General features: G+C 36.7%; 1 protein-coding gene across 1 annotated transcript; it reads left to right on the top strand.

The window, feature by feature from the left end:
- Positions 1 to 6,425: 6,425 nt before the first annotated feature.
- On the top strand, positions 6,426 to 26,892 carry mslna (mesothelin a). The gene is made up of 55 exons (XM_079625959.1): positions 6,426 to 6,471; positions 6,635 to 6,692; positions 6,808 to 6,833; positions 7,070 to 7,091; positions 7,204 to 7,238; positions 7,335 to 7,460; positions 7,557 to 7,759; positions 7,856 to 7,950; positions 8,071 to 8,186; positions 11,192 to 11,371; positions 11,461 to 11,535; positions 11,908 to 12,113; positions 12,289 to 12,358; positions 12,602 to 12,736; positions 12,821 to 13,023; positions 13,636 to 13,739; positions 13,879 to 13,997; positions 14,111 to 14,287; positions 14,579 to 14,610; positions 14,704 to 14,801; positions 14,915 to 14,937; positions 15,047 to 15,068; positions 15,155 to 15,182; positions 15,271 to 15,370; positions 15,449 to 15,589; positions 16,072 to 16,283; positions 16,375 to 16,511; positions 16,766 to 16,884; positions 16,973 to 17,128; positions 17,227 to 17,435; positions 17,549 to 17,631; positions 18,198 to 18,328; positions 18,411 to 18,536; positions 18,652 to 18,842; positions 18,939 to 19,033; positions 19,305 to 19,435; positions 19,579 to 19,703; positions 19,791 to 19,908; positions 19,996 to 20,208; positions 20,803 to 20,973; positions 21,061 to 21,213; positions 21,304 to 21,353; positions 21,454 to 21,586; positions 21,684 to 21,766; positions 21,849 to 21,978; positions 22,439 to 22,632; positions 22,794 to 22,884; positions 23,109 to 23,226; positions 23,917 to 24,101; positions 24,188 to 24,343; positions 24,438 to 24,571; positions 25,239 to 25,378; positions 25,531 to 25,625; positions 25,721 to 25,916; positions 26,353 to 26,892. The coding sequence occupies exons 2-55, from the start codon at positions 6,656 to 6,658 to the stop codon at positions 26,433 to 26,435; spliced, it is 6,531 nt and encodes a 2,176-aa protein (XP_079482085.1). The 5' UTR covers positions 6,426 to 6,471; positions 6,635 to 6,655; the 3' UTR covers positions 26,436 to 26,892.
- Positions 26,893 to 27,578: the final 686 nt, after the last annotated feature.

The following is a 27,578-nucleotide window of genomic DNA, read 5'->3' as shown; positions in this document are numbered from 1 at the left end:
ACAGACTGTGTTTCGAGGCGGCGAGACCCTTGGTGCACCCACCGAACGAAACAAAAAGCTGCTCCGAGCGCCTGAAGGCGGCGGAGCGCCTGACGTAAATTCTCAGCGCTCTGACAGGGCAAAGGAGGTTCGCATCGACCTCGCTGCCTGATGCCGGCAAAGCTGAGAGTGAAATGATCTGTGCTCTGAACGGGGTGCCGATCGCTTTGGGGACATAGCCATGTCTCGGTTTAAGGATGACTTTAGAGTCATTAGGTCCAAACTCGAGGCACGCAGCGCTCACAGAGAGCGCGTGTAAGTCACCCACACGTTTAACTGATGCCAGAGCAATCAGAAACGCGGTTTTGAACGCGAGGTACTTCAGATCCACAGAGTGTAACGGTTCAAAGGGATGTGCTTTCAGGGCCTCTAAGACCAAGGAAAGATCCCAGATAGGAACCGAGGAGGGCCGTGGGGGATTCATCCTCCTGGCTCCTCTAAGGAAGCGGATGATGAGCTCATTCCTTCCTATCACCTGGCCGCGCGACGACTCGGCGAACGCTGCGATGGCCGCGACATACTTTGAGCGTGGAGGGGGACCTGCCCCTGTCCAACAGCTCTTGAAGGAGGCAAAGCACCCACGAAACTCCGCACGTTTGTGGTTCTAGGCTTTTGCCCGTGCACCACTTGGTAAACACAGACCATTTAGACGCATAAGGCCGCCTGGTAGAGGGGGCTCTAGACTGCGTGGTCGTGTTCACGACCCCTTCTGGCAAAGCAACGGGTACCCGTTGATTATCCATGCATGCAGAGACCATCGCTCTGGATGAGGATGCCAAATCTTTTTCTTTCTTTTTTTACAGCAATTCAGTGTTTTTACATCATAACTGTTGCTACAACATAGACTTTAGCACAGATGGAATTCTGTATTGACTGATCAGAAGATCTAAACTATCAATTTGTTAGAAACAAAATAAACTTTTATATTTATATTATGTTTACATATATTAATTTTATGTAATTTGATATGCAATTAATTTAATCTAGAGCGACTTGCAAAGGAGGATCATAAGCAATTTGTCATTTATTTGACTTTGTTTTTTTTGTTTTTACCTCAACCTATTTTTTTAAATAACAGTTTCTATGTATAAGTTGTGCAGTTTTATGAAAACACCGTTGCTGTGTAATGGTAGGAATGTTTTCAATCTGTGAGTGGTAGTACAAGTTTATCTTCAAAGAATTGTCCAAATGAACCGTAACCATGTGATACCCACCCTAAAATACCTTAAACATGCATCACAAGATGCACCTGTTTATTACATAGTAGTAGGCTACAGCTGATGGTTAAAAAAAAGATCTGTGTCGTAAAAATAGTGTACTTTCTGAAAAAATCTTGTTTGACAGTAACCGTGTGAGGCCATAATTACAGGGATGTTTTTGTCATGTTTTCATACCTTTACACAACAACGATGTACTAAAAAATTGTTCCCATTTTTCCACGCACAAACGACATTGTCAAAACGATCCCGTTCACACGAATCCACGAAAGCGACTAAAAACGCTGTATTATTCAGGCCAGTAGTTAGCGATGTCACTTTGTAAAGAAACACTACGCACCTATAGATTAACCATGTAATACACATGCACATGACATCTCCATTTTCAGAAATTTCAAGATAAAATCGTTTTCAAAAACTTTGAAACTATTTTCAAAAGTTTGCGTTTTAGGCCCTTAAAACGCAGTCCTCATGTAAATGAATGGGCAAAACGCATAACATTTTCTTCGTTTGTTGTTGAAGAATAGTTAGGAACTCACAGCGCATTAAAATTTGTCTGAAAGAAGGGGCAAACGTTTTGGTCAGATGTGACCTTTATCAATGCCAAGCTTACAATGCCCTTTAGTAAAGCATTGATTTTATCTTGCTTTTTTGATGACTCTTGTCTTTGGTGGAGTGTGTGGACTCTCTTGAAGTGCCTTTCTTCGTTTGTAGTGGAAAAAAGTGTCGTGTAAACGCCCCCTAGATCTATACAGTTTTTGCTTCTACCCAAAGCCACTTAAAAATTAAAAGTGTTATAATGATTGTTTTGTAATTCAGTTCAAGTAAGGGGCCGTTTATATGACACTGTTTTCAAATAAAAACTTTTTATGTGTTTTGGCCTTTCATTTACACGACAAAGGTATTTTGGGGTTCAAAAACGCACATTTTTGAAAAGTTTTCAAAGTGCAAGTTTTTGAAAATGATACCGTTATCGTCGAATTAGGGAAAACGGTGACGTCGTGTATTACGTGTTCAGTCTAGACGTGTAGTGTTTCTTTACAAAGTGACTTTGCCAACTACTGACTGGTCTGGCATAAATAATACAGCATTTTTAATGTGAACTTGTGGACAGGGATTGTTTTGACAATGTTGTCACCTGTGCTCGAGAAACACTAAGGATTTAAAGAATATAATTTGCTTTAAGAACTTTGTCATGATACCCTAAGATATTTTTTTTGTTAATAATGTCAGAACAATTTATAATTTCAGCTAAGTTAACCTTAATTTCATTTAATATTGAATTAAATGTCCCCAAAGTAAGATTTAAGATTTGTTTTACATTGTTTGTATTTAACCAGTTTTGGCTTTTAACAAAGAACGATAAAGAAAAGGAACACACAATGTGTTTATTACCACAGGGGATCATGAAGAGACATATAAAGCTTATAGCCTACTCCTTCAGAGCTGAAGTGCATCTTCATAATTCTGTTGAAATATGGTTAAGGTGTAATGCCGAACACATTTCAATTTATTTGTAGTTACACATTTGCAATAATAAAGTTGAAAATGTTGTACATTTAGAATACATTAACTTTAACACTAAACTCATAATCAAGTAGGCTACTTTACATGTACTTTAGTGTTAGTCAGCACATCATAATAAGTGCACTTCTATAAAGCACGACAAAAGACTGTTAACACAATGGTTTAAAATGTAACCTAAAACTTTTAATTTATCATTACAAAGTTAACTTTCTAAAGTGAAAGAAAAAAGACAGCCATGAAAGTGTAAGTGGCATTGTATTCGGGTTGTAATATTACACCATCTACAAATACAGTTGTTGTTTTTTTTAAACATACCTTTAAGATTTGAAGCACACTACAAGTGAACATCAAAAAAATACTGGCATTAAAACACAAGAATCGAGAATTTTCAGATGGCAGTCAACTCAAACTGGCATCTTGAACGAAGTCAACCATCAAGTTGAACAGGTTTTGATTGCCTAAAGTCATTATTTTCTATATGCAAATGTCCACTTATCAAGTTAAACTGAATCTAGTCACAGACCCAGATCAATTCACTTTACTTTTTATTTTGATATTTGTGTGATTCACTACATAGCATCAACAGCTACAGTACAAGGAGATAAATAAGCATTTGAAAAAATGAATACTCCACCGAATGATTATTATATAGGGGAGAGCGGGGCACAACCTAACACTTTTTGACTTTCTCAGTTTGAGTAAATCCACTTGGGGTTCAGAGAATTTATTTTTCCCACATTAATTTCCCACATGTCTAGTACAATTATCTGGTTTTGTTTCAGTGTATACTTTTTTCTTGATTTAACCCGAAAGAAGTGTGAAGGTGGGGCACGTTGAAACATGATTATGTGACAGACTAAAATGTTATGTGATATAATAAAAAAATATACAAGACAAACTAAAATATTTTGTCAATAAAATACAATTATTAACCTAGGCTTTTCATATTAAATAATGCCATTTTTAATAATTTAAAAATAAACACATTTTTGAGTTTGACAACAAACACCACAAAACACAACTATACAGCATAGTTCAAAACAATAACAATTAATCATTTCTGAACATTGACTCTCAGTCTTTATTCACCCTTTTTCAAGGGTTCTCAATAGAATTCATAAAAGTATAGAATAGAATAGCATAGTTCTAATAGTTCACCTGTGCAACTGGGATTTAAAGTGTATTTCTGCTGGTTAGATAATCATTGAAGAACGATCTAAACACAGTATAATACTCAAATAATATCAGGTGTGTCTAATTTTAAATAAACACAGAAAACAGAGATGAAAAATTTACTTCAATAAGAAATTTACTTTTGCCATGGGTAAATAAAATTTTCAGTGAGATCTTCCAAAGATTTTTTCTTTCTTACATTTTGGCACAATTGTTTTCTCTATAGTGTTGATATGGCAACTAAATACACTAGGTTTCGTCATGCTGGCATGTGTGGAAATTAAACCATGTATGGTACCACTATAGCCCTGCGTTAGTTTGACCCCGCTCACCCCTAAGACACGTGAATGCTGAGTTTCCTTCAATGATAAGCAGGTTTGTAAAGTTTCTAAGTTATAGTTTCTTTCACCATTAATGTTCCGCACGTATGGTATCGTTTTCTTTAAACTGGGTCACTGACACTCAATGCAGTAGTGATTCCTGACATTTCTAAGATGATTTGGTGGTTTGATGTTACCTATAATTACTGATTCTGTTTGTCACTCTGACAAGTTTTTTTCTGCACAGGTGCACATTTATTGTGTTCAAAGAATCTGGAAAATCCATTGACAGATTTTTTTTTTTCTACTTTTTATGAAAGACGAGACTTCTGCTTATTCCCAGACTTCTTTTAATTAAAAGCAATCTCCACTGACCAATCTTAAAATATGTCAGTGTCATTGTTTTGTCTCAAGATGAACGCCAATGTTTTTTTTTTCTAAGGCACGTTTATTCCTGGGAAGGTGTTCCGGGCACGTCCCACCGGGAGGAGACACCGAGGAAGACCTAGGACACGCTGGAGAGACTATGTCTGGAGGAAGTGTCTAGGGAGAGGGAAGTCTGGGTGTCTCTGCTTAGACTGCTGCCCCCGCGACCCGGCCCCGGATAAGCGGAAGAAGATGGATGGATGGATGGACGGACGTTTATTAAAGCTCAGAGTCATAATTGAACTAAGGCCTAATCCTGGCGTACTCTATAAGCCCTGCCTGTGAAACCATGGTTGCAATTGTCTTACAAGTTAGTCATCAAATGTTTTTTCTTGAAGACGGTTCATAACTTTTTGAAATCAGATACATAAAAACATAGATTGGTCTAATTTGATAACAAAAAGAAAGACTGCTTGCCCCTTGGCAAACTACTATTTGGTAGATCTTGACAGTCTTAATATAATAGCTCAATGTTTAAAGATTATTCATTTTAGTGCTTAAACAAAAATTCCATCACAGATAGTTTGAATAAAAATGTTTCTTGCTTGTTTAATAGTTTCTCTGATATTTTCACGCTTGTTACACTGCTGTCAATTATGTAGTCCATGCTTGATTTACATAATTTCACCAAGTACAACTGTTAATCCTGGGACAACTTTCCAAACAACCAAAGCAATGTCCTCAGTTATAATCTTGTGCTCAAACAACTATGCCAGATATGTCAGCGAACACATCAACACTTCTCCTCCACTGGTTTCTAAAGGCAAAAGTTGAACTATTGTAAACAACTGAAAGCAGGTTTGACAATCGAAACTGGTTTAGTCTGGTAATTATGATTGTTGTAGGCTACAATAAATGTGCCTGCCTCATTGGAATACATCCAGATGCCATTGTGTCTATAAGTGTCAAATTAAAATTAAACCGCATACAAATACACATTTAATAGAGTACTTCATGTAATTATGCATTGTGTATACTGATGCAAAGCAGGGTTCAGTTGTTTTATTAGCTACTGTAAATGTCTAGGATTGACCTGTTAAGAATATTCGTGTTGCAGTAGATGACCTCAAAAGGCATTACACTGCGTGTTAATGTTTTAAACATAATGTTTTAAACAACGAAACATTCACAATTATGTCGGCAATGTCCAAACCAGAATTGTTTATGTTTATTTTATTGGTAAAACCATTAGTTAACATGAACTATAAAGGAAACATACTTTATGTATTATTCTCAGTTCATGCTATTTTTTTAACATTTACTCGTGCATTATTAAAATCAAAAGTTAAATTTGTATGAGCACTGTATCCATGATATTTGACTATATCCAAGTGTCAACAGTGTAATTATAGACCTAATTACAGAAATTACAGCTGTAATTAAACAATATAATACAGTGTAAAAAAAAAAACATGTATACACAATAAGTGCATTTTATCCATTTAAATGTTAGTACATAGTTAAAGATTCTGATTAAAGGGCGTCCGATTAATTTCCAAAGAAAACATTGCTCTTCTAAAAAAACATATACTGTGTATAATTGATGAATCTCAGTTAACAGTTAAAGGAGACTTTTTTTTTTTTTGTATATTTGATACCCAAGGAATGTAATCATGCATCTTGTTTTCCCCATTTCAAAGAAGTAGTTGTTGGTCTTGTTTTGCATTTGCTGACGTGGGTAAATTGTCCCACACCCTTTTGATACCTCAGTTAATAGTGGACCTGCTAGGCTGCTGACTGTCACACACACACAGATACTCCTGCTAAAGGTAAGTGCTTGTGTCCTCCTCACATTCCTGTGTTTAAAAAAATACATTATATTTAGAATAAAGAAGATGATAATTATTCATCACATTGATCGTAATGCAACTTTTTCCAATGCAAGTTCAGTTTGTTTGAAATAATGCCATTGTTGCATTGTATTTGTTTAAGATCTGGGGTGTCGGTGTGAAAATGGCAAACTTCCAGCTTTCTGTGCTGTTTGCTTTAGGTAAGAGGAGCTGTTTTTTTTTTATGATCTTATTCACCAGTGCGAGAATTTTTTTCAAATATATATATATATCTTTAAAGAGACATGTTCATGAGTCACACTGTCTCTTTTATAGGATTCGTCACACTGATAAACGGAGAGGTATTTAGCACTTTCTGCACAACACTATTTTGTGGATGATACTTGTTAAATGTTAGAATCAATTAAAATTGTATCCTTGGTAAATATTTATTCAATCATTTTCCAAGTTTTGCTTGATTGAAATTATAAATGACTGTTTTGCACACTAACTTTGATAAAAAGAAAACTTGCTCGATTGTGATTTACCATTAACAATGAACAGTTTTATGGATTTGATTTTTTTTCTGTTTCTTCAGTGTGTGGTGAACTTTCAAAATGGTGCGTTTTGAATAATTTTTTGCCACAAAACTGAATATTCCAGTGAACTCTTTTCTTACATAGGCTACATTTCCCCCTTCATATGTATTTTTTTATGTATTTATTTTTACAGGCACCGTTTCTAATACTGGTTCAACATGCTCTTCAGTGAGTTTTTATCTTTTGATGCAATATAATGTGGGCAATATTAAGTTTCCATATTATGTGAATCATTCCTCACTTGTTTCCCCATTCCTCTTGCAGTTCTCAAATGGAACGCTCAACAACATCCTCACCTGTTCAGGGATACAACTTTCAGGCGTATCGCAGGGGAATCTCAATAATCTCAAAGCATTTGCTGACTCTGCCTTTGATTTGTACACATTGCTGGTACAGTAAATCTGAATATCAACATATTTCAAACATATTAAAACTGCTTGTTAAAATGAAGTCACCTATCCAGTGCCTTTTTAATCATCCAAACAGAGATCTAAACTTGACATTAGTCTTGTGGTGAGCTCCATCAATAACGCCAGGTCCAATGGGTCAATAGTGGGAGCACTGAGTGATGTGGGTTTTGCCAGGCTCTGGTTCCAAGTGAAGCTCAGTCCATACCTGTCGTCTCTGTCCAGAGAGAGTCTCTCCTGCCTGAGTCAAAGCAACCTCACCTGCCAGAGCTTCCATGCACTGTGTGTATATCCCTAGGCTACATAAATCATGCTAATATTCTCAGATATTTTATCTATTTGGTGACGAAGAAAATCAACTTAATTGACATTTTACAGGGTACAGGATCTAAGCTCGCAAATCGGCCCTGAAAGACAAAGGATGGTGTATCAGAACTTCATAAAACCTTTTCTGGCAAGAAATACATCTGACGGTAGGCCTACTGTATTTTGTGCAATAGCCTAATATATACTTTTTTAGATGCCAGCTATAGGCTACAGTTAAAAGGCGAGGTTCTGGCTATGAGTTTGCTGACTTTGAGTTTGTTTTAAAGCTGGATGTGTGAAAAGTGCAAACAGCACCATGGACTGGTTTATGCAGAACTTCCAAAGATTCTCTGCTAGTGCAAGTCTGGGAGATTTCAAAGCTCTGAAAACTGACTTTAATGGGGTAAGTAGATACAACTGAGCAGTTGAATCATAGCATTAAAGCCTGTTCACTCCAAAGACAGTAATTATAATGGTAAAGAAAAAAGAAAAGAAAAAAAAAATATATATATATAGCCTATATAACGGCACAGTGGTAGAATATATATTTAGAATCACTTTCACACACACACACACACACACACACACACAAGCACACAAATTCCAGCTGAGGAACGAGAAAAACATTAGAATCAAATCCTTTCTGGATTAACGAAAATGATCGAGCAAGAAGTTTAGTCGGAAATAGAAGAGGAGGACGAGAGGATTATAAAGGGTCCTCTACACAAGTCGATGTATCATAATGGTAACCCAGCAAACACATTTAAGTTGTGGCAACTTCTGTGGGACGTTGCATCTCTGCTATGGCAACGTCGCTGTATACGTCCTCGCAACATTGTAACAATATAGAATTGTAGACTTAGCAACAGCCTGTACCCAGCAAACACATTTGCGTTGTGGCAACGTCTGTGGCAAGTTGCATTTCAGCTATGGCTTTGTCTACGTGCTCGCAACATTGTAACAACGCGACAGGGTTGTTACGCAACTGAGAGACGACGTTCTGACAATTAATATGTTTAAATGCTAGATAGGCCTATAGCCTAGATATCCTCCCCCATACGCTCTCACGCCACACATCCATTCACGCAAATACCGAAATGTATATTCCTCATATCGTCCAATCAGTGTTTTTCAACCGCGCAAAGAGGTCAATATAACAGCTGGAGAACAATTATGTCACATAACATTTACTTCAGGAAAGCCGTTTAATGACCATCCATGATATATAGCACGTTATTTTGGCTAGAAAAAAGAGCTATTGAGAGTATTTTGCTAATTATGTGTAGGTCTACTATATTACATATTTATTTACTTATATAATTAAATACAGTTGTTATTATGATAAAAAACGCATTATATTTATTTATTTATTTATTTTTTACTGCCGGCGGTGGGTCTCCCTTCGGCTAAGCCCCGCCCCCCTTATACTGTTGCTACGTCCGACAACTTCATCTGGGCTCTGGTTTGGTATCAACAACATGGCTTATGCTGTGACAGCTCTTCCAGCTGAAATTTTATCAAACTTGTATAAAGCAGATATTAAAGTGTCCGATAGAAGTAGGCAAAAGGGGCTGAGTATGCGTTCGAAGGCTATATTCAAGACATACCGGTGAAACGCAAACAACAACAAGGCATCCAAATAGAGGCAAAAGCATAACAGTCACAGTCAAAAAATGTACCACCGCATAGGCTACTACCGGTAATCGAGACGGAGGCTGAGACTAACAATATCAGGAGCAACACTGTTCATTCAAAGCTGGGTCGGTCTCTATTCACTTCTATAATCGTTATTACAAAGCAAACGGACTACGCGAGTATAAAGTTGTATTTATTAGCAGCGTGTGCTAGCGTATCAACAATTAGGGTAGAGAACCGAAATCATAACCTAACCAGCATAAACCTGTCTAACTAGTATAACTTCACAGTAAGGTTAAAAGCTAAATTTATCTCACACAAAAGTATGCTTGTTGATCCTCGAGGGGTTTAGCTGACTGAGGACGTCCACACAGTTTAATCCAAAACCGACACTTGTCAGGATTTGACTTCGGTTTTGGGAAGGGGAAAAAAGGACACCCCCCTCCAACCTCTCTGGGAAACGCGTGTCTGTGTTACAAATGCCCCAGGCACAACGTTTAAACATATTTTTGATAAAACTACAACGGTAATTCGCCTTTGGCTAAGCCACACCCTAGAATGTAGATTGACCAATCACAGCGCAGCCAAGAACGAGCTTCCACAGAGGGTCCGACACTTTTTCACAGCGCTCCATTGACTTTAACACAGGCATCTCATATTTTTGGTCTCGGCAGGCTATTACCGTCGTAGTTTTATCAAAAATATGGTTAAACGTTGTGCCTGGGGCATTTGTAACACAGATACGCGTTTCCCAGAGAGGTTGGAGGGGGGTGTCCGTTTTTCCCCTTCCCAAAACCGAAGTCAAATACTGACAAGTGTCGTCTTTGGATTAAACTGTGTGGACGTCCTCAGTCAGCGAAACCCCTCAAGATCAACAAGCACACTTTTGTGTGCTCTATTTTTGCTTTTAACCTTACTGTGAAGTTATGCTAGTTAGACAGGTTTATGCTGGTTAGGTTATGATTTCGGTTCTCTGCCCTAATTGTTGATACGCTAGCACACGCTGCTAATAAATACAACTTTATACTCGCGTAGTCCGTTTGCTTTGTAATAACGATTATAGAAGTGAAGAGACCTACCCAGCTTTGCATGAACAGTGTTTCTCCTGATATTGTTAGTCCCAGCCTCCGTCTCCATTAGGATATGCGGTGGTTCATTTTTTAACTGTGACCGTTATGCTTTTGCCTCTATTTGGATGCCTTGTTGTTGCTTGCGTTTCACCGGTATGTCTTGAATATAGCCTTCGAACGCACACTGAGCCCCTTTTGCCTACTTCTATCGGACACTTTATTTGCTGCTTTATAAAATTTCAGCAGGAAGAGCTGTCACAGCATAAGCCATGTTGATACCAAACCAGAGCCCAGATGAAGTTGTCGGAGGTAGCAACAGTAACTAAGGGGGGCGGGGCTTAGCCAAAGGTGAATTGCCTGCCAAGACCAAAAATATGAGACGCCTGTGTTAAAGTCAATGAAGCGCTGTGAAAAAGTGTCGGACCTCTGTTGGAGCTCGTTCTTGGCTGCGGTGTGATTGGTCAATCTAGGTTGTAGGGTGTGGCTTAACCAAAGGCGAATTTACTAGCGTTGCCATAGGAACTCTTCCACCCGGAAGAACGTCTATTACTGTTGTGACGTCATGGTGAATTGTCGTATAAGACAACATTAAAAACTTGATTTTAATCAAGAGGCAGACGAGGTTTAGACGTTTAGAATAAACTGAATGTTATTGGTCTTTACTGCTGAGGTCATACATTTGAATCTTTGTGTTTCTTTGCAGCTGGATGTCGTAGATAAACTCAGTCCAGAGCAGAAAGCTGAGCTGATCTTTCAGTTGAATACAACTGCTAACGTTAGTCTAAATATTGATGCCATCAGTAAGACCATCCAGAGTTTCCTGCTGCCGCTCACAAACCTAACACTTGACATTACCAATGTCACTTCAGTTGGATTGAACAAGGTTAGATAAGAGTTTTGTATATGATTATGACGTCCAGTGATGAAACATGAATGAAGAAGATGGTGCTAATTCTTGTCACATCTGTGCAGAATCTCACAGACTTCCAGGAATATTTGAGACCACTGGGAAGATTCATCAGATCATGTGCGACCATTGCTCCGACAGTAAGTGTGTGTGTGTGTGTGATGTCAGTCCTTAGATTTTTGAACATATGAATAGTTTGAAATGGCGAATGATTAATCAAATTATCTGTGTAAAGATTCGCTATTAAATAAATACTCCCAAATGAATAATTCAAAGACATTACATTATTGTGGCAGATGAAACCAAGGAATAGACGTTAAAAAAGGTGGCTTTAGAGTCAATATAATGTTTATTTTATTTCCATACCATTATATACATCACCTAATAATCCTATTAATTGCCTCTCAGTTTTGCTTGTGCCAGGAGCATCACATTTTTAAGATGCCTTTAACTTAATTGCCCTAATATGTATACGCCTGTTTGACTGATTTTCTGGGTTTGTTCTCTTTCAGACAGATATAAGCATCAGAAACAATACGATAAGTCTTCTGGTGAACTGGACGATGAGCTTTGACTCCAACCAAACCGTAATAGATACTTTTAACATCAGTGACGTCAGTGCATGGTTCCAGATTGTGGTTATTCCTGTGATGAAGAAATATCTGCAAACTAACCAGACTTTGCCTGGCGACGTCACAACAATATCCAGCTTTGTTCTGTGAGTAGCACTTCTGTCTGCATTATTAAATTAGAGCACTCAGAAGAAACAGGAGGTAAAAGTTTAAAATGATTGCAGAATATTTTTGACCACTTTAAAAGGCTACACAGGATACCAACATAGTATTTGTACAGTATTTGTTTCAACTAATGCTGTGCTCTTTATACATTTTCAGTGCTCCAGAACCTCAAATTGCAGATCCTGTCGACATTTGTAAAGTCTCCAGCTATAATAGTTCCTGTCTTGTGAGTCTTTCATAAACCACAAGTTTTCATTCTTATGCATATACCACACCCTGTGTTATCCACACCCTGATCAGGTCCAACAATGTCACAAATCTAGAGAATGTGAAAAATAAACTACCGAACAATGTTGTTTTTGTTGTTCGCACTGGAACGCCTAGTACAGCAAATATCTCAAACAGATTTACAGCCCACATATCAGCGGACTTCAGTTTTGGTATAAAGCTACTTTCTGGTCATTTGCAGATATCGCAGACTGGAGAGAGTCTGGCAAAGGCGATTAATTGTGTTGCTCAATCAAATCTGAGCTTCACTGAGGATAACCTGCGACTTCTGATCACTGAACTCTCCAGACCACTGCAGACACAGATGGAGCAATCCGTAAGGATACAAATAAAAATTGTGTGTGTGTGTGTTATATTCAAAGGACTGCCTTTTTTGACAAGACGTTTATTTTTTATTCAGGCAACAAACTCATCTCAGAGCAACCTCACAGCCTTGTTTGCTGAACTTCCAGCTGAAAGCTTCACATCTGATAATCTTGGAGATGTGGAGTTCATGAGATTCTGGTTCCAAATCAAGATGAAGCCTCTGCTGCCCAAAATATCAAGAGAGTTCCTGTCTTGCCTCGCCACCCGTAGCTTCAGCTGTCAGGCCTACAACGCGCTGTATGTTCCTCACATTCCGTTCAACTGATATCTGAAATATGATATCTGTTCATTAGGCTTATCGTTCATCTTATCACAAACCAGACGATATTTGCAGACGATAAGTTAAATCTCAAATCCTGCTTGAATGCGGATCCAGAAACCAACATTTTAAATAATGAATATAAATAAAAACCTAATAAAAAAAAATAACAAAAAAGATAATAGCAATAGTGACGACAGAAATGATTATTAAATGAACCTATTACAAACAAGGTATTGCTTGATTTCTGCCTTCTAAAATATCTTATTACTATTTCGGTGTGGCTAAAACTGATTCAGTTTGTGAGTGAACTGAGTGAATCAAATTGATTTAATTAATTTGCAAATCTGGCAACAGTAGTACTCATTATAAACAGCTGATGGAAAACACACATGACATAATTTTATCTATGAAAATTATTCTCAGGTCAGTGAACGGTAATCTCCATTGACATAATATTTTACTAGGGAACCGCAGTATTTCACCGGGACTTGTAAAAAGGATCTAGTGCTGCCCCTGAGAAATGTGCTTGTCAAAAATACTTTTGTAATCGCTATCCTCTTACATCTCTAACTGTTTTATTTCTGCAGTTTTGTGGAGCTAAATAATAATTCTGGATTGATGAACACTGCAACACAGAGATGGGTCCTCAGCGACGTCATTCTTCCTTTCCTGTCACAACGTCAAAACACAAGTAGATGTTATTTATCATTCAATTTAACTGACACATTAAGAGTAATGTTAGACTATTCATTATTTAATTTGACACATAATACTTTACAGGACATATAAATGACCAGTAATGAACAAAGTTGTTCATGTTGTCGTTTCAGGTGTCGATTGCACGTTGCCATTTAACAACAGTTTGGACTTCATCCAGCGAAACTTTGGCAGTTTCTTTCAATATGCACAGCTTCAAGTTGTTTCAAAATTGAGCCGCAATTTTTCAGCTGTGAGTCAAACGTTTTTGCTGTCAGTGATGATTCGAGTAAAGTCTGACTGAACACATCTATAAAAGCCCTGGAAATGTGTGTCAGTGAAGTTTGTGTCTCATGTCATCTGCAGGTGGAAGTGCTTCCTTTTCTCACACTGGAGCAACTGGATGAACTGGTGTTCAGTCCTCCTGCTTCACCAGCAGACCGAACGATCATCCTCACAAGAGTCTTTGACTTCCTTCTTCAAGCCCCTAACAGAGACAAACTAAACAACTTCCTCCCCTCTCTTCGGACTCAGGCCAGAAAGGTGCATAATGCCACAATTTAGATGTAACCTGTGTAGAAATACTTCATTTAATAATAATATTAATTATTGTTATTATGTATTACTTTTTTTAAACATTGTAATAATAATAATGAATGTTGTTTTAAAAACAGGAACAATTATTGTTAATGTTTTTAATAATATTGTTTTAAAATATTTCAAACAAAATTATTATTATTACTATTATTGATGTTGTTGGTTTATGTATCACCTTTATTATCCATTTTGTTCCTGTCCAACAATGTAATGTTTTCTCTTTTGTCTCTTTTGCAGGCAAACTTCAGTTGTGAAAACTACAAAATCTTGTAAGTGACTTTTAAAAACCAAAACTAATAGTGATCTGGATGTATTGGTATTGAATAAGATCACGTTTGTTTTGTCTTTTCTCTGTGAATCAGCTTTGACAAGATGGACCAGACATTATTATCAGTCGCTCCTAACCAGTCTGAAGCCCTGCTGACGATCAGAGACTCGGTGATGATGATTCCTCCCGATGGTGAGGCAGAATCCAGTAATAACACTTGCTCCTAAATACGTTGATCACATCAAAATACCTGAATGCAAAATTCTTTCGAATTAAAGTGTGAATTGTGTTTTATTTCCCTCCAGATTGCATTGAGAGAGCGAGTCAAGTAAGTACTGATGAACAAAAAGAAACATTTCATGTTCAGTAGACTGTGTCTGTTTTTATGTTTCAATGAAAAATCAATTGTAACGCAACATTTGTTCTCACTCTTGCAGTGCACAACAACTCCTGTAAATGGTAAGTGACTGATTATATCCTACTTGATTTGAGATGTCAGTGATATTTCTAAAACTCAAAGTCTTTGTTGTCTTGTCCTTTTCCAGAGTTGTCCATCTGTGCAAGTGTCAACAGGTGAGCTTTTCTGTCTGCACTCAAATGAGTCAAAGCACTGAGGACACAATGGTCTGTAATACATGTTGCATGTTCTTCTGGTTTGCAGCTCTGCTTTGGATCAGTTCTTGAACGTAACGGCTCCAAATGCAACAGGCCCACTGAATCCGTGCAACTTCACTGTGTTGCAGTTTGCCTGTCTACCAACGGTAATATTGCACAAAAGAAAAACACTTATCTTTTTAGTCATTGATTTAGTTTTAATAAAAGCTCATTTGTGTCATCAGTTGTCACGGTTAAACTCTCAACAAGTGGCCGACGTGTTGGCTTGCAGACAGTCCGGCAATGTGGGAAAAGAGACCTGGAAGCTTTTCTTCACCAAGACCAGCACAAACCTTGATGATGCACTGCTGAAATTTTCCAACATGGTAATAAGCCTATTTTTTAAATATCACACTACTGGTCAAAAGTCTGGGGTAAGTAAGATTTTATAATAATTTGGAAAGAAGTCTCTTATGCTCACCATTATACTCATCATTATTACTCGTCTTCAGTGTCACATGATCCTCCAGAAATCATTCTAATATGCTGATTTTATGCTTAAGAAACATTTCTGATTATTAATAATGTTGAAAACAGATGTGCTGCTTAATATTTTTGTGGAAACTGTGATCAAATAGCATTCGTTTGACGAATATTTTCTAACATTATAAATGTATTTACTGTCACTTTTGCTCAATTTAATGTGTCCTTGTTGAATAAAAGTAGATATTTTTAAAGAAAATCTTATCTTACTTACCCCAGACTTTTGAAATGCAATGTATATATAAAATATTAAAAGAAAGTTACCAAAAATATTATGTTATGTTATGTCATATTTAATGTGATATCTAAAATGTTTATTTTCCAGACAATGAGTCCCAGCAATGTGTCTTTGTCTGATGCTCTGGATGCGCTTGTTGACGTCCGGGTCGATCGCTTTAGTCCTCAGAGACTGACAGATCCTGTCTTCATTCGCTCATGGTTTCAGGGGCGACTAAAGCCCTTCTTACCATCAGTATCTCAAAGAGTCCTGTCCTGTCTCAGCAACAAAAACTTCACCTGTGAAAGCTACAGCACAATGTAAGTTGGTCTTAGTTACATTGTATAAAGTGACAATGTAATTTTCAGATACTAACATATAAAATTAAATACGGTGTTTGTTATCTTTCAGCACTGAGGCTTTTGTGAATGCTCCTCTACGAGATGGACAAGACGTTTGCAATTCACTGCAATCTAATAACACTCAAAGACAGGATCTGGTCTACAAAGAGTTCATGAAAGCTTTCCTCTCTCGCAATGACCGTGGCGGTTGGTTTGAAATATTTTAACCCTCTTTGAATTCAACGTAAAAGTATGCAAACGTTCACAATATGAAATCATTTGCACAAATATTGTGTCATGGCCCATTTAAGTGTAAGTTTAGACAACTTACTCATTTTTGGTTTACATTAAACTAATATAATGAATCATAACACTTAAACAAATGCATATGGTTCGTCCAATGTAATTGTTTGTACATGTAAAATAAATAAATACTGAAAAAGTTATTGTGGCTCCATTAGATCCCGGATGCCTTAGAAATTCAACCAACAGTACGCAGTGGGTCAACAGAAACTTTGGGCCGTTCGTTCAGTCAGCTACCCTAAAAGAGCTTGGGGAACTGAACAGAAACTTCACAGCGGTGAGTGTTAAATGTTGGAATTTATGCAAAATTCCTCATGGTAAAAAAACAACAACCATTGTGACGGTCAATTTGTTTGTCAATTTAGGTGGACGTTCTACCTCTTTTGGGTCTAATACAACTAGTTGAGTTTTCAGTCACTCCTGGTGCGCTTAAGGATCCTCCAAGTGTCAACAATGTCACGCAGCTTGTTAAAGATTGCCAGCTCTCTGCTTTCTTTGACCTCCTTTCCCTGAAAGTGAAGGTGTGAAAACAATGTTCATGTTAATAAAACTTTTTTTTTTTTTTTAAACAGAGTATAACTATGCTAATGGTGCAATGATATTATTGTCTCCTGTCCAGGACGTCCACCTCACACCAGATGTAAATGCAGCACTGATAAAACAGATATTTGACAGAGCCAACCTGTCTAATATAAATGTCACTAATAAGGACGTTCTAGACTGGTTCCAGACTAGACTAAAACCTCTGTTAGCCAACCTTTCAGAAAGCATCGTGCCTCAGTTTTTTACCATCCTCAGCACAAGGGACTGCAATATCACTCAATCTGCGTAAGAACAAAGGACTTAAAAGCCATTTTTGGATCTGTACATTGCATTTATGTGAGTATACATTGGAACATGTTGAGAGAAGACATTATACACTGTTTATTTTCACTTTACAGACTGAATCTGTTAAACTCAGAATCTTCAATACCCAATAATACCAAAAATGCGATCTACACCAGCATTATTCAGTCCTTCAGAGGTATTTCTTCATTAAACATCACATAAAAGTCATTTAAAAATAAATTCCTTTGTCCCTGTGTGATGATACAACTAAAAAAAAACTAAAAACTAAAAAAACTTAGTAGTTTTATAAATATAAAAAAATATTATATATAATTTTATACTATAATATTTAGACATTATTTTATTTATTGGTAACACTTTACAATAAGGTTCGTTAGTTAACATTAGTTAACTACATTAGTTAACATGAACTAATAATGAATTGCACATATACAGCATTTATTCATCTTTGTTAATGTTAATTTCAACATTTACTAATACATTATTAAAATCTTGTGCACATTAGTTCATGCACTGTGAACTAACATGAACAAACAATGAACAGCAGTATTTCTATTAACTAACGTTAACAAAGATTAATAAATACAGTAACAAATGTATTGCTCATGGTTAGTTCATGTTAGTTAATACATTAACTAATGAACCTTATTGTAAAGTGTTACCTATTTATTTTATCAGTATCTTGTTTTATTCACGTAACATCGGATACGATACACCATTTGATGTTGTTTTTTCTTGCAGGGCCACAGCCTCTGAGGTGCTACACAAACAACAGCTTTATCACGTTCCTAAACGAAAGCCTGTTCGGCTTTGGGCCGCTTCCAAATCTGACCATCTTCCTCTCTCTGATACCACAACCTCGGATATCTGCGGTACGCTCCATATCAACTCTACAGTTCTGATGCTCAACGTAGATGATGTAACTCTAACTTGTGTATTATTCATGTATTTCAGCTCGTAAACTCTGTATCACCTTCTGAGCTGGGAACCTACCTCAAACAGCTGGCAGTGGTGAACAATAATTCACAAATCTGTGTCATCTTTAACAACTTTGTCAGAACCCCTGAGTTCTTGGACACCGTGAGTTTTGCTTTATTTGCACATATTACAATGTACAAAACACATTTTATGTAGGGACACTTGCATATAATAATATTTCAGTTCATCGTTGTAATTGCTTTCTTCGTTTTTGCAGGAAGATGTTCCAGATAATCTTAAAAGCGCCATCCTTCCCTGTGTCTGGCCTCTGGCACTGACAAGTGACAATCAGACGGACATTGATGTGTGGTTTAACCGTAGATTGAGGCTCTACTTGAAGTTCCTGAACAAAGATATACTAGGGTCAAAAGACACACTGAATGCATCTTGCCTGTCATACAGGAAAATGTGGGTGCAAATGGCTACAGTCAAATTTGTTTGCTCAGAAGTTTGTATGCAAAGTCTTCTGTAACATTGTATTAAGTGCTTTCTCTGTTCTTCTAGAGTCAATGTTTTAGGGTACAATTTCACCTATAATGGTTCCCAGATTTCCAGTGCAGATGTGTACACCACCACCATTAAGACCTATCTGAAATCAGGTGAATTAGTCTTTTTTTCTCTTCAAAAATTATTTTCAAAATTGTTCTTTTCTTAAGTATATATATATATATATATTAAAATAAATCCCAAAAGATTCATTAAATTGACCCAAAGACATTTATAATATTGAAAAATATTTTTATTTCAAATAAATGAATAACTCTATTCATTAAAGTATCTTTTAATACTATTTCACAATATAACTTGTTTCACTGTAATATGTATATAATAGACAATAACAAGATGTTGATTTATTTTCATACATTTCAGCCTCTGCCCCAAAATGCTACAACCTCTCTGACGCAACACTTAACTCAACGGCGTGGTTTGTAAACCACATTGGTATATTCATAACTTTCCTGAGTCTGGACGATCTCTACTCTTTTGGTTCTGAGAGCACGGTATGAACTATATCCACTTGTTCACATAGATAGACCATCAATACTTAATTTATCATCAGACCATGGTTTGTGTGACATTATTATACTGGTGAAAGCGAATGAATACATATTGCGTTATTTCTGTCCCATTTTGTTGTTTGCAGATAAAAACCTTCGCTGTGAACCCTGAAAACATAAAACTGTTCAATCAAAAGACACTTCCAAAGAATGTGCTCAGCCGCTACACTGAACTCATCTTTCTGCAAAACCCCAGCTTTAGTTTGTTTGAGTAAGTTTGAACGGAGACCCGATCAAAGTCTCAGAGCGTTCTCCGAGTTCAGTTGTCAAAGCTTTAACCATGTTCTCTGTGCTCTAGCTTGCCTTCAGTTTTGCAGTGCGATGCCCCAGTACCAACCTTTGCAGCACTAAACGAGAATCAAACTAATATTATTCTTGAAAACTTTAAGACATCTTGCTCCAATGTGGATCCTGCAGTAAGTATTCCATTAAAACCCAAAGTCAAGTCATTTCTTCATGTAACTGTGTTGTAACTGACTGATATTCCTTTTACACGTCTTCAGATATCTACAACCCTTGCGGGAAACATCAAAACCATAAATGCTAATGCTATTAGCAACTTGGGAAATGAAGTCGTTGGCTTAACAACTGTACAATTGAACTCAGCACCTCCATCGGTTCTTATCAGTGGGCTCTCAACACTGAGCAATGTGTCTGGATGGAGCTTTGGACAAGCCCAGGCAATCATAAAAGTGCTTCTCAGTGGATCGTATCAGGTAATATTTAAGTCTCCAATGGAAGAAACTTCCCTTAAAAGTTGTTGAAATTACCATTTGAACATTCTTGATATAGTAGGATGTTGTGGCAAAAAACAATTACTTAAACAAAAATTGCATCACGGCAAAAGAGACGTCAAGATCCAAATTGTATTTAAAAAGAAAAGTAATTTATTCATGCAAGAAATGGTTCCCTGACCCCAGCCTTGCAGCCAGGCTGCAGGCCAGAGTCAGAGACAGACAGATACTGGGACTTCTCCTCAAGAGAGCTTGGCCTGCTACTTTATAATGCAAGGGAATCTATCAACCCCCACCGTTTACACAAGAAGGAACATCTTCCCCCAGCATGGAAACTTAAGATACAGATCATTCTCGGGCTCACACCTCCCTCCAGCTGAACCAACGTTACATCAGGAAACTCAGAATACAGACAGAGAACATACAGCATTAATCTGTTAAATCATTAGGAAAGATTAAAAATTCCATTACATAGGATATTTTATGATACATTTAAGCATTTTTTTTCTTCAAGATAGCCTCTTCAACAAAACCTCAAAATCCTACAAAATAAATAAACGTTTGTACTTTCTGCAGTTCAACAGTTCCAGCAGCTTGCTGAATATTGGATCCCTGATTGGAGGGATTCCTTCAACATTCCTGACATTAATTCAGCCGCAAGAAATTCTTGCTACATCTACAAATATTGCATTTGTAAAAAACATACTGAGTGCCCCAGATATTGTTCAGAAGACCTTTGTGACCCAGGTATGCGAACAACATTCATGCGTATTTAGAGACATTTCGAGTGCAAACCATATAAAGTTGGGACTTTTACGTCTTTTCTATCTCTAGATAATCAAAGTGAGTTCGACACCAGCTGACCTAGTGAAAAACATTCCCGATGATTTGGCTGTTCAGATTCCAAGAAGCTTTGTGAATATTCCCTCCACTTTAGATGTAGAAGTTGTGAAAAAGTTTAACAATAAGAAATGGAAACCTGAACAGGTACTTACAAGCTTACAAAAATAAAAATATCCATTATATAGTTTTTACATGTATATTATTTTTATTCTAATGGCATATTGTTATTTTTAGGCAGTTCTGTTCTTTGATACTGTTGTGAAACTTTTTGACCAACCTGATGAGTAAGGATCTTTGCAAACTTTTTTTTTAACTGGTTTATGCAAAAATACATTATGAGTATGCTTTGAAAGTAACAATGGTAAATGCATGACTTTTCTACAGCCTATCAGTGGACGTTTTGCAAGGATTTACATGCTCGCGTGTACAGGCACTTTCCCAAGATAAAACCAAAGGCCTGATCAAAGCCTGCCGACGGAGAGCAGGCAGACCTAAAGTTGTACTGAGTGAGACTCAGGTGAGAGCTGACAAAAACTGCATTCAAAAATGTGTTCAGTTGAGCTTAGTCAAAACGTGAGCAAATTAACATGCTTTGTTGCTAATTGTTTTCCTAGCTGACTTGCATGTACAACCTTGTTAAAAAGGATTCAATTGTGGATTTTACCAGCTATCCTCCTGAAATGTTGCTGTACGCCAAGTAAGTTTTATCTGTAATTTTATTAATGCTCAGACATTTTTCAATGAACTATTCTGTTAAAGTTGTCTGTTGTCCTCCTCAGTTATGAAACGATCAACAAAACCATCTGCAAGGCATATTTTACTGAGGTCGGAGCATCAGATCTCTCAATCTTTTCAAGCACGCTGAGTGGAAGAAGGGACATCTTGTGGACTAATGCTTTAAATTGCTTAGTAAGTATCGTCCAATGATGTTGATTATTTAAGGCCCAGACACACCAAACTGACATCGGAGAACAATGACGAAACCCGACAGATAGCCTGCATCTAGGTCAAAATGTTGTGCTTGAATACACTGCAAACTAGCATGTTGAGAGGAAATAACTCTCCATACCAGCAGATGGCAGTAGTCATTCCAAAAAGTGAAACCGTCACTTCTGTTTTTCTTTTTGTGTGCACTGGTTCATTAAGCTAAACAGCCAATCAGAGTGATCTCTCTCACCAAAGGGCTCAGCCGCAGATTCAACATGCTCAATCAGCCGAAAATCCACCAACACTGTTGTGTAATTGTCAAAAAAACAAAAATTTGCTCAACGACGGCCCGACGGTGTCCGATTGTTGGCTTGGTGTGTCAAGGCCTGAAGATATTATGATTTAATATTTTTATTAAAAATTTACATATTATTCAATTCAGGGCATTCAAGGAACTAAAAGCATCCAGAAACCGGATTTGGCAGTGCTGGGCAACTTGGCATGTGCTGCGGGCAGTGACTTCATTACAAACTCAGACCCAGAAATCCTTGAGAACTTGAAGAACTGCAATGATCTCTCAGATGCACAAAAATCAGCCGTGGAATCTGTTCTTCAGAAGGGAAATTCAAAATATGGGCAAGTTATCTTGATATTAAAGGATTTGGAGTCAACTTATCATTATATGCAGAGAATATTTTTTTCAGTCCTGATTCTGTTCATTAGTAAAAAAAATATATAAATAAAAGTGCACTGGTTATGATTGGCTGGTAATGAAAGATTATGATTGTATTATTTAGAACACCAGGCAGTTGGAATCAGAAAACGCTTGGTGATCTGGGAATTCTGCCCTTGTACTTCTCGAATACATTGTGGGGAACATTAAAAGAGGTACAATACATATGAAAAACATACACAGTTGAGCTTCACTGTAAAACTAAATTTGTTAAGTAAAACTTGGATTATGTTTTACAAGAACATACCGTTTTAGCCAAAATTGTACATTTAATTCAATGTTACCTGTCATTTCTTTGTAATTATTGGTGAAAACACCAGATTTCAGTAAACACTGACTAAACCTGTAATCTTTTAAATGTCCCTCTTGTTTTAAACAGAGTGATTTGAGCAAGTTCTTCAAAACCTTCTTTAAATTTGTGCGTGGACGAAACACTCCAAACCCTCTACTGAAAAAACTCTTTAATGCAATCATACCCAGAAGACCCAAGAGATCAGGTACGCCATCTTTTTTTATATATATTCTCATCTTTTTACAATTAAACAATGTTGTCCTGAATACTGAATGAAATGGCTGTGATTCAGCCTCTGGAAATGAGATTCAGCACTACAGGACGATTGCGAGTGTGATATTGCTCGATAAACTCCATATCCACCTTGTTTTTCAATGTGAAAGTAATCTATTTCCTGTAAATGTGCAAGATTTCAGATTTATTAGCTGCTATAGGTAAATAACTAGAAGAATAACAAAGTGCAGTAAACAGTAAATCTATTTACCATTGTACGGTAATTGGTTACGTGATTTGTGTTTGAAACCAGTTTATGCTTTCAATAATACCAACAAACAAACACCAGTTTGCATTATCATTTGATCGGGATCGGGTTCAAGTTACAAATGGCGCCCACTCTTATGTTTAAAATAAAGACAATAGAGTATGAAAGCTTGTTTCCACCACGGAACAAAAAATAAAAAGGTAATTGTGACTTTATCTCACAATTATGACTTTTTTTCTTGCAATTGCGAGTTTATATCACACAATATATATCTCACAGAAAAAAGTCATAATTGTGTGATAAAAAGTCTCAATTACCTTTTTATTTTTTATTCTGTGGTGGAAACAAGCTTCCATAATAGAGTAACTTTTTACCACATAGCCACCTAAATAATTTGTTCACTTGTGTTTCAAGCTGCCTGTACCAAGGGCAATATCACTAGTGCTATCATCAGCGATGAAGCCTTCCCCTATGGATATGATGCGTCGCAGTTCACCGAATGTCTGAATGCTACTGTAGTGAAGGACAACCTCGCTAGCCTGTGTGAAAAGATTGTGGATAGTGACTTCCAGAGAATCATTCTGGACAAACTCAATGAGGTAATATGTCATATATTAAGATCTGATCAAATCATCCAGGATTTCCAGGACAGTTGTGATGTATATGCATTGCTCTTGTCCATCAGATATCACCAAATGGCCTTTCAGAGGATCAGGTCCAGGTGCTGAAGTCAGTGTCCAGGAGCGCAACAGAAACTGAAATAAGCAAGTGGAACATCACTAAAGTCGACACTCTGGCTGCGCTGATGAATCCCAGCGATGGCGATTGGACCTCTGCAAAGGTGCAGATTTTGACATGAATTTTCAGATGAATCTTACTTCTTTTACAGATGCCAACTATATGGTTTTGTGTTAATATATTAATTTATCTTCCAGAGCAAACAAATCATTACCAAATACCTAATCGCTAACAATAATCTGACTGCCACTGAGCTGAATGTAGTGCAAGGACCAAATCTCTGCTCTCTGGATGCCAAGACATTGTCAACTATATCGCCTCAAAGCATGCGGTAAAGACATAAGCCAGATGTAGTACTCTTAAATGTTTATTATTGGTACTTAATACACACACACACACGTGCTATTTTTCAAAAGTTTGGGGTTAAGTTAGATTTCTTCATGTTTTTGAAAGAAGTCTCTTATGCTCACCATGGCAGCAATTATTTGATCAAAATATAGCAATATAACAGCAATATTATGAAATATTATTACAATTCAAAGTAACTGTTGTAATATTTTAAAATGTAATTTGTTCCTGTGATGCAAAGCTGAATTTTCAGAATCATTACTCCAGTCTTCAGTGTCACATGATCCTTCAGGAATCAGGATCAGTCTAATATGATGATTTGCCACTCAAGAAACATTTATTATTATCATCAATGTTTAAAACTGTTGATTCATATTTTTGTGGAAACCATGTTGAATTTTTCAGGATTGTTTGGTGAATACAGATTGGGGGGAGGGGGGGGGACAGCAATTCTTCACAATAGAAATCTATTGTAACATTAAAATGTCTGTACTGTCACTTTTGATGAATGTAATGCATCCTTGCAGAATCCCAAACTTTTGAATGGTAGTGTGTGTGAATATATATATTTCCTGACAATACATAGTTATATATCTGTATTGCATTTAATGCTTAATCACAAGATTTCTCTGTATTATCCTCAATAACAGGGAAGCCGATGCTTTGAATGTGTCTACATGTTTACCTGACAACAAGAAGGCCCTCTTCAGCATTGCTAACAAAGCATTTCCCATACCTGCAAACCAGGGTGGAATTCTGTCAGTTTTCCAGTTAGTTGAACCCTTTCTTGGTAAGTGAGCCCTTCAATTGTCAATTTAATCCCACCGAATGCACATGCACCTTGACGTATCGTCATGCCACTTTTAAAATACCAGCTCTGGTGTGCACACAGATTGACAAACAATCAGTTCACTTTAAGCTTTTATTGTTTTTTTTTTGTAGGTGGTGCAGATCTAGGTTACATTAAGAATCTGACAACATATAATATCAGCATGAGCGTGTCCACTTTCAAAAATCTGGATACAAGCGTGATCTCGGTGAGCAAAGAAAAGCATTTTGTATTTTGTCATTTCTTCCTCTGTTTTCATCATGTATACACCTCATCACGACGTCCACTTGTTTTATGTTACAGAGCCTCAATGTGTCAGAGGTCAAGGGTCTTCTTGGCAACAATTTGGCGGATCTGAAAACATATGAAACTGATTCGGCCGTGCGCAACTGGATCTCACAGCAGTTCCAATCGGAGCTGGACAAACTGGGTATCGGTTTGACTGGAGGAAAAGCAGACATAACCCCGACCACGGCTGCTACCACTTCAGGCGCTCCAGGTGAGGTGTCAAAAAAAAACTTAAACCCTGCCATCATTTACTCACCCTCATGTCGTTCCAAACACAAAGATATTTTTAATTAAATCTGAGAGATTTCTGTCCCTCCAGACAGAAATGTTTATATGTGAATAAAAGCCTAAATTAAATCATCATATAAAGTGACCATGTTTCTTATAAACTGTTCGTTTTAAGATAAGATGTCTTTATGAACGTTTTCAAGCATCAGAGTTCAGGGTGAATAGGCTTTCAGTGGAGGGACAGAAATCTCTCAGATTTCATTAAAAGATCTTCATTTGTAAAACAAGTCTTATTGTTTTGGTATCACATGAGGTGAGAAATTAATGACAGAATTTTCCTTTTTGACTGAACTAACCCGACAAGTTTTAAAATGCTGAAGCCTATTAGAAATCATAACTTTATGTTGTTGTTTTTCAAGGAATTGGACGCAGTGGATGGTCAGTTTCACTCAGCATACTTGTACTCATTTTTACCATCATCAAAGTGGAGATTATACACTGACCCCAAATCAGCCACACATGAATTTGACCAAATAATGCAACTATGAGACTCTCCAATGGACTAAATATATAGAATTATTACAATCCAGTCTTCTTAATCTGTTTAAAATCACACTTTTTTTTGGTTGGTCATTTGTCTTATTCTATAATTCATCCTATTCATAATTGTCCTATATATATTGTAATTGACATAAATGGACAGATTAATGTTTTACTAATAGTCCAAGCAAAGAATATACAACCTTTTGATTGAAATGCTTGTACAACTCTTACACAATAAAGCTTCTATATTTAAGTGCTTCAAATCTTTAGAATTGTTATATAAATCCCTTTTCTTTACTTTAACATCACAAAACAATTACATGTTCTATGACTGGTGCCTATTTATTTATGATAATGTAAAATGTAATCATACTGAAATTAATAAATGGTATTCTATGATGAACAAAATTACAGCTATTCGGTTTTATTCTTTCTTCGAAAGTTTTTACAGTAGATTGTAAAGAACCAAATAAATCAGAATGTATAGGTTGCTATAAGTATGTTTATTCCTAACTTTAAAATCAAGATGAGCTTAATATACATATTAACTAATAAATGAATATAGTATTAGCTGTTTACATGAAGGTTACAAAAATTAAGTTAAGTAAATTAGATTATATAAAAAACTACAGAAATCTACAGTAACCTTTTTATTGATAACATGATCACGTTATTCTCACTCGCAAATATTCATATAAAGCCTACTGCTTATATAAGTTCAGAAGGTTTTCCAGGTTTGTGGAATCGCACACACAGACCCAGCCACAAGTCATGTGCTGATCAATGAAAACAGAGATCCACACATGTGATCACTGGAACACATTAGTTATATGAATTATCACTCTGAGTCATTTAACCACTTATTACTGTCTTTGCAAGGCTATTGTCTTTAAAACATCCAAATGTACAAATTCACGCCATTTCATATTTACATGCAATGCAGGGAGGGATACCTCAACTTGTTTTGTCATCTGAACCTCTTTGGTATAATATTTTTACTTGAAGTAAAGATTTTAAGGTAAAAGGTTAGATCAATAATAAAAAAATAATCAAAGTTCACAGTTCTCTGATGTCAGTTAATGGTCATATGACATGCAAGTAA

The sequence above is a fragment of the Phoxinus phoxinus genome (genome assembly GCF_949152265.1).
Source record: "Phoxinus phoxinus genome assembly, chromosome: 1".
NCBI lineage: Eukaryota > Metazoa > Chordata > Actinopteri > Cypriniformes > Leuciscidae > Phoxinus > Phoxinus phoxinus.
Note: the sequence above shows the minus strand (reverse complement) of the source record. Positions and strands in the feature narration are given on the sequence as shown.

Excerpts from the sequence above, each read along its gene's own strand:
- mslna (XM_079625959.1), top strand. The coding sequence starts at position 6,656 with ATGGCAAACTTCCAGCTTTCTGTGCTGTTTGCTTTAG. Across the intron at positions 7,461-7,556 it reads TTGATTTGTACACATTGCTG|AGATCTAAACTTGACATTAG; the intron begins GTACAGTAAATC and ends TCATCCAAACAG. Across the intron at positions 17,129-17,226 it reads TCCTTTCCCTGAAAGTGAAG|GACGTCCACCTCACACCAGA; the intron begins GTGTGAAAACAA and ends TCTCCTGTCCAG.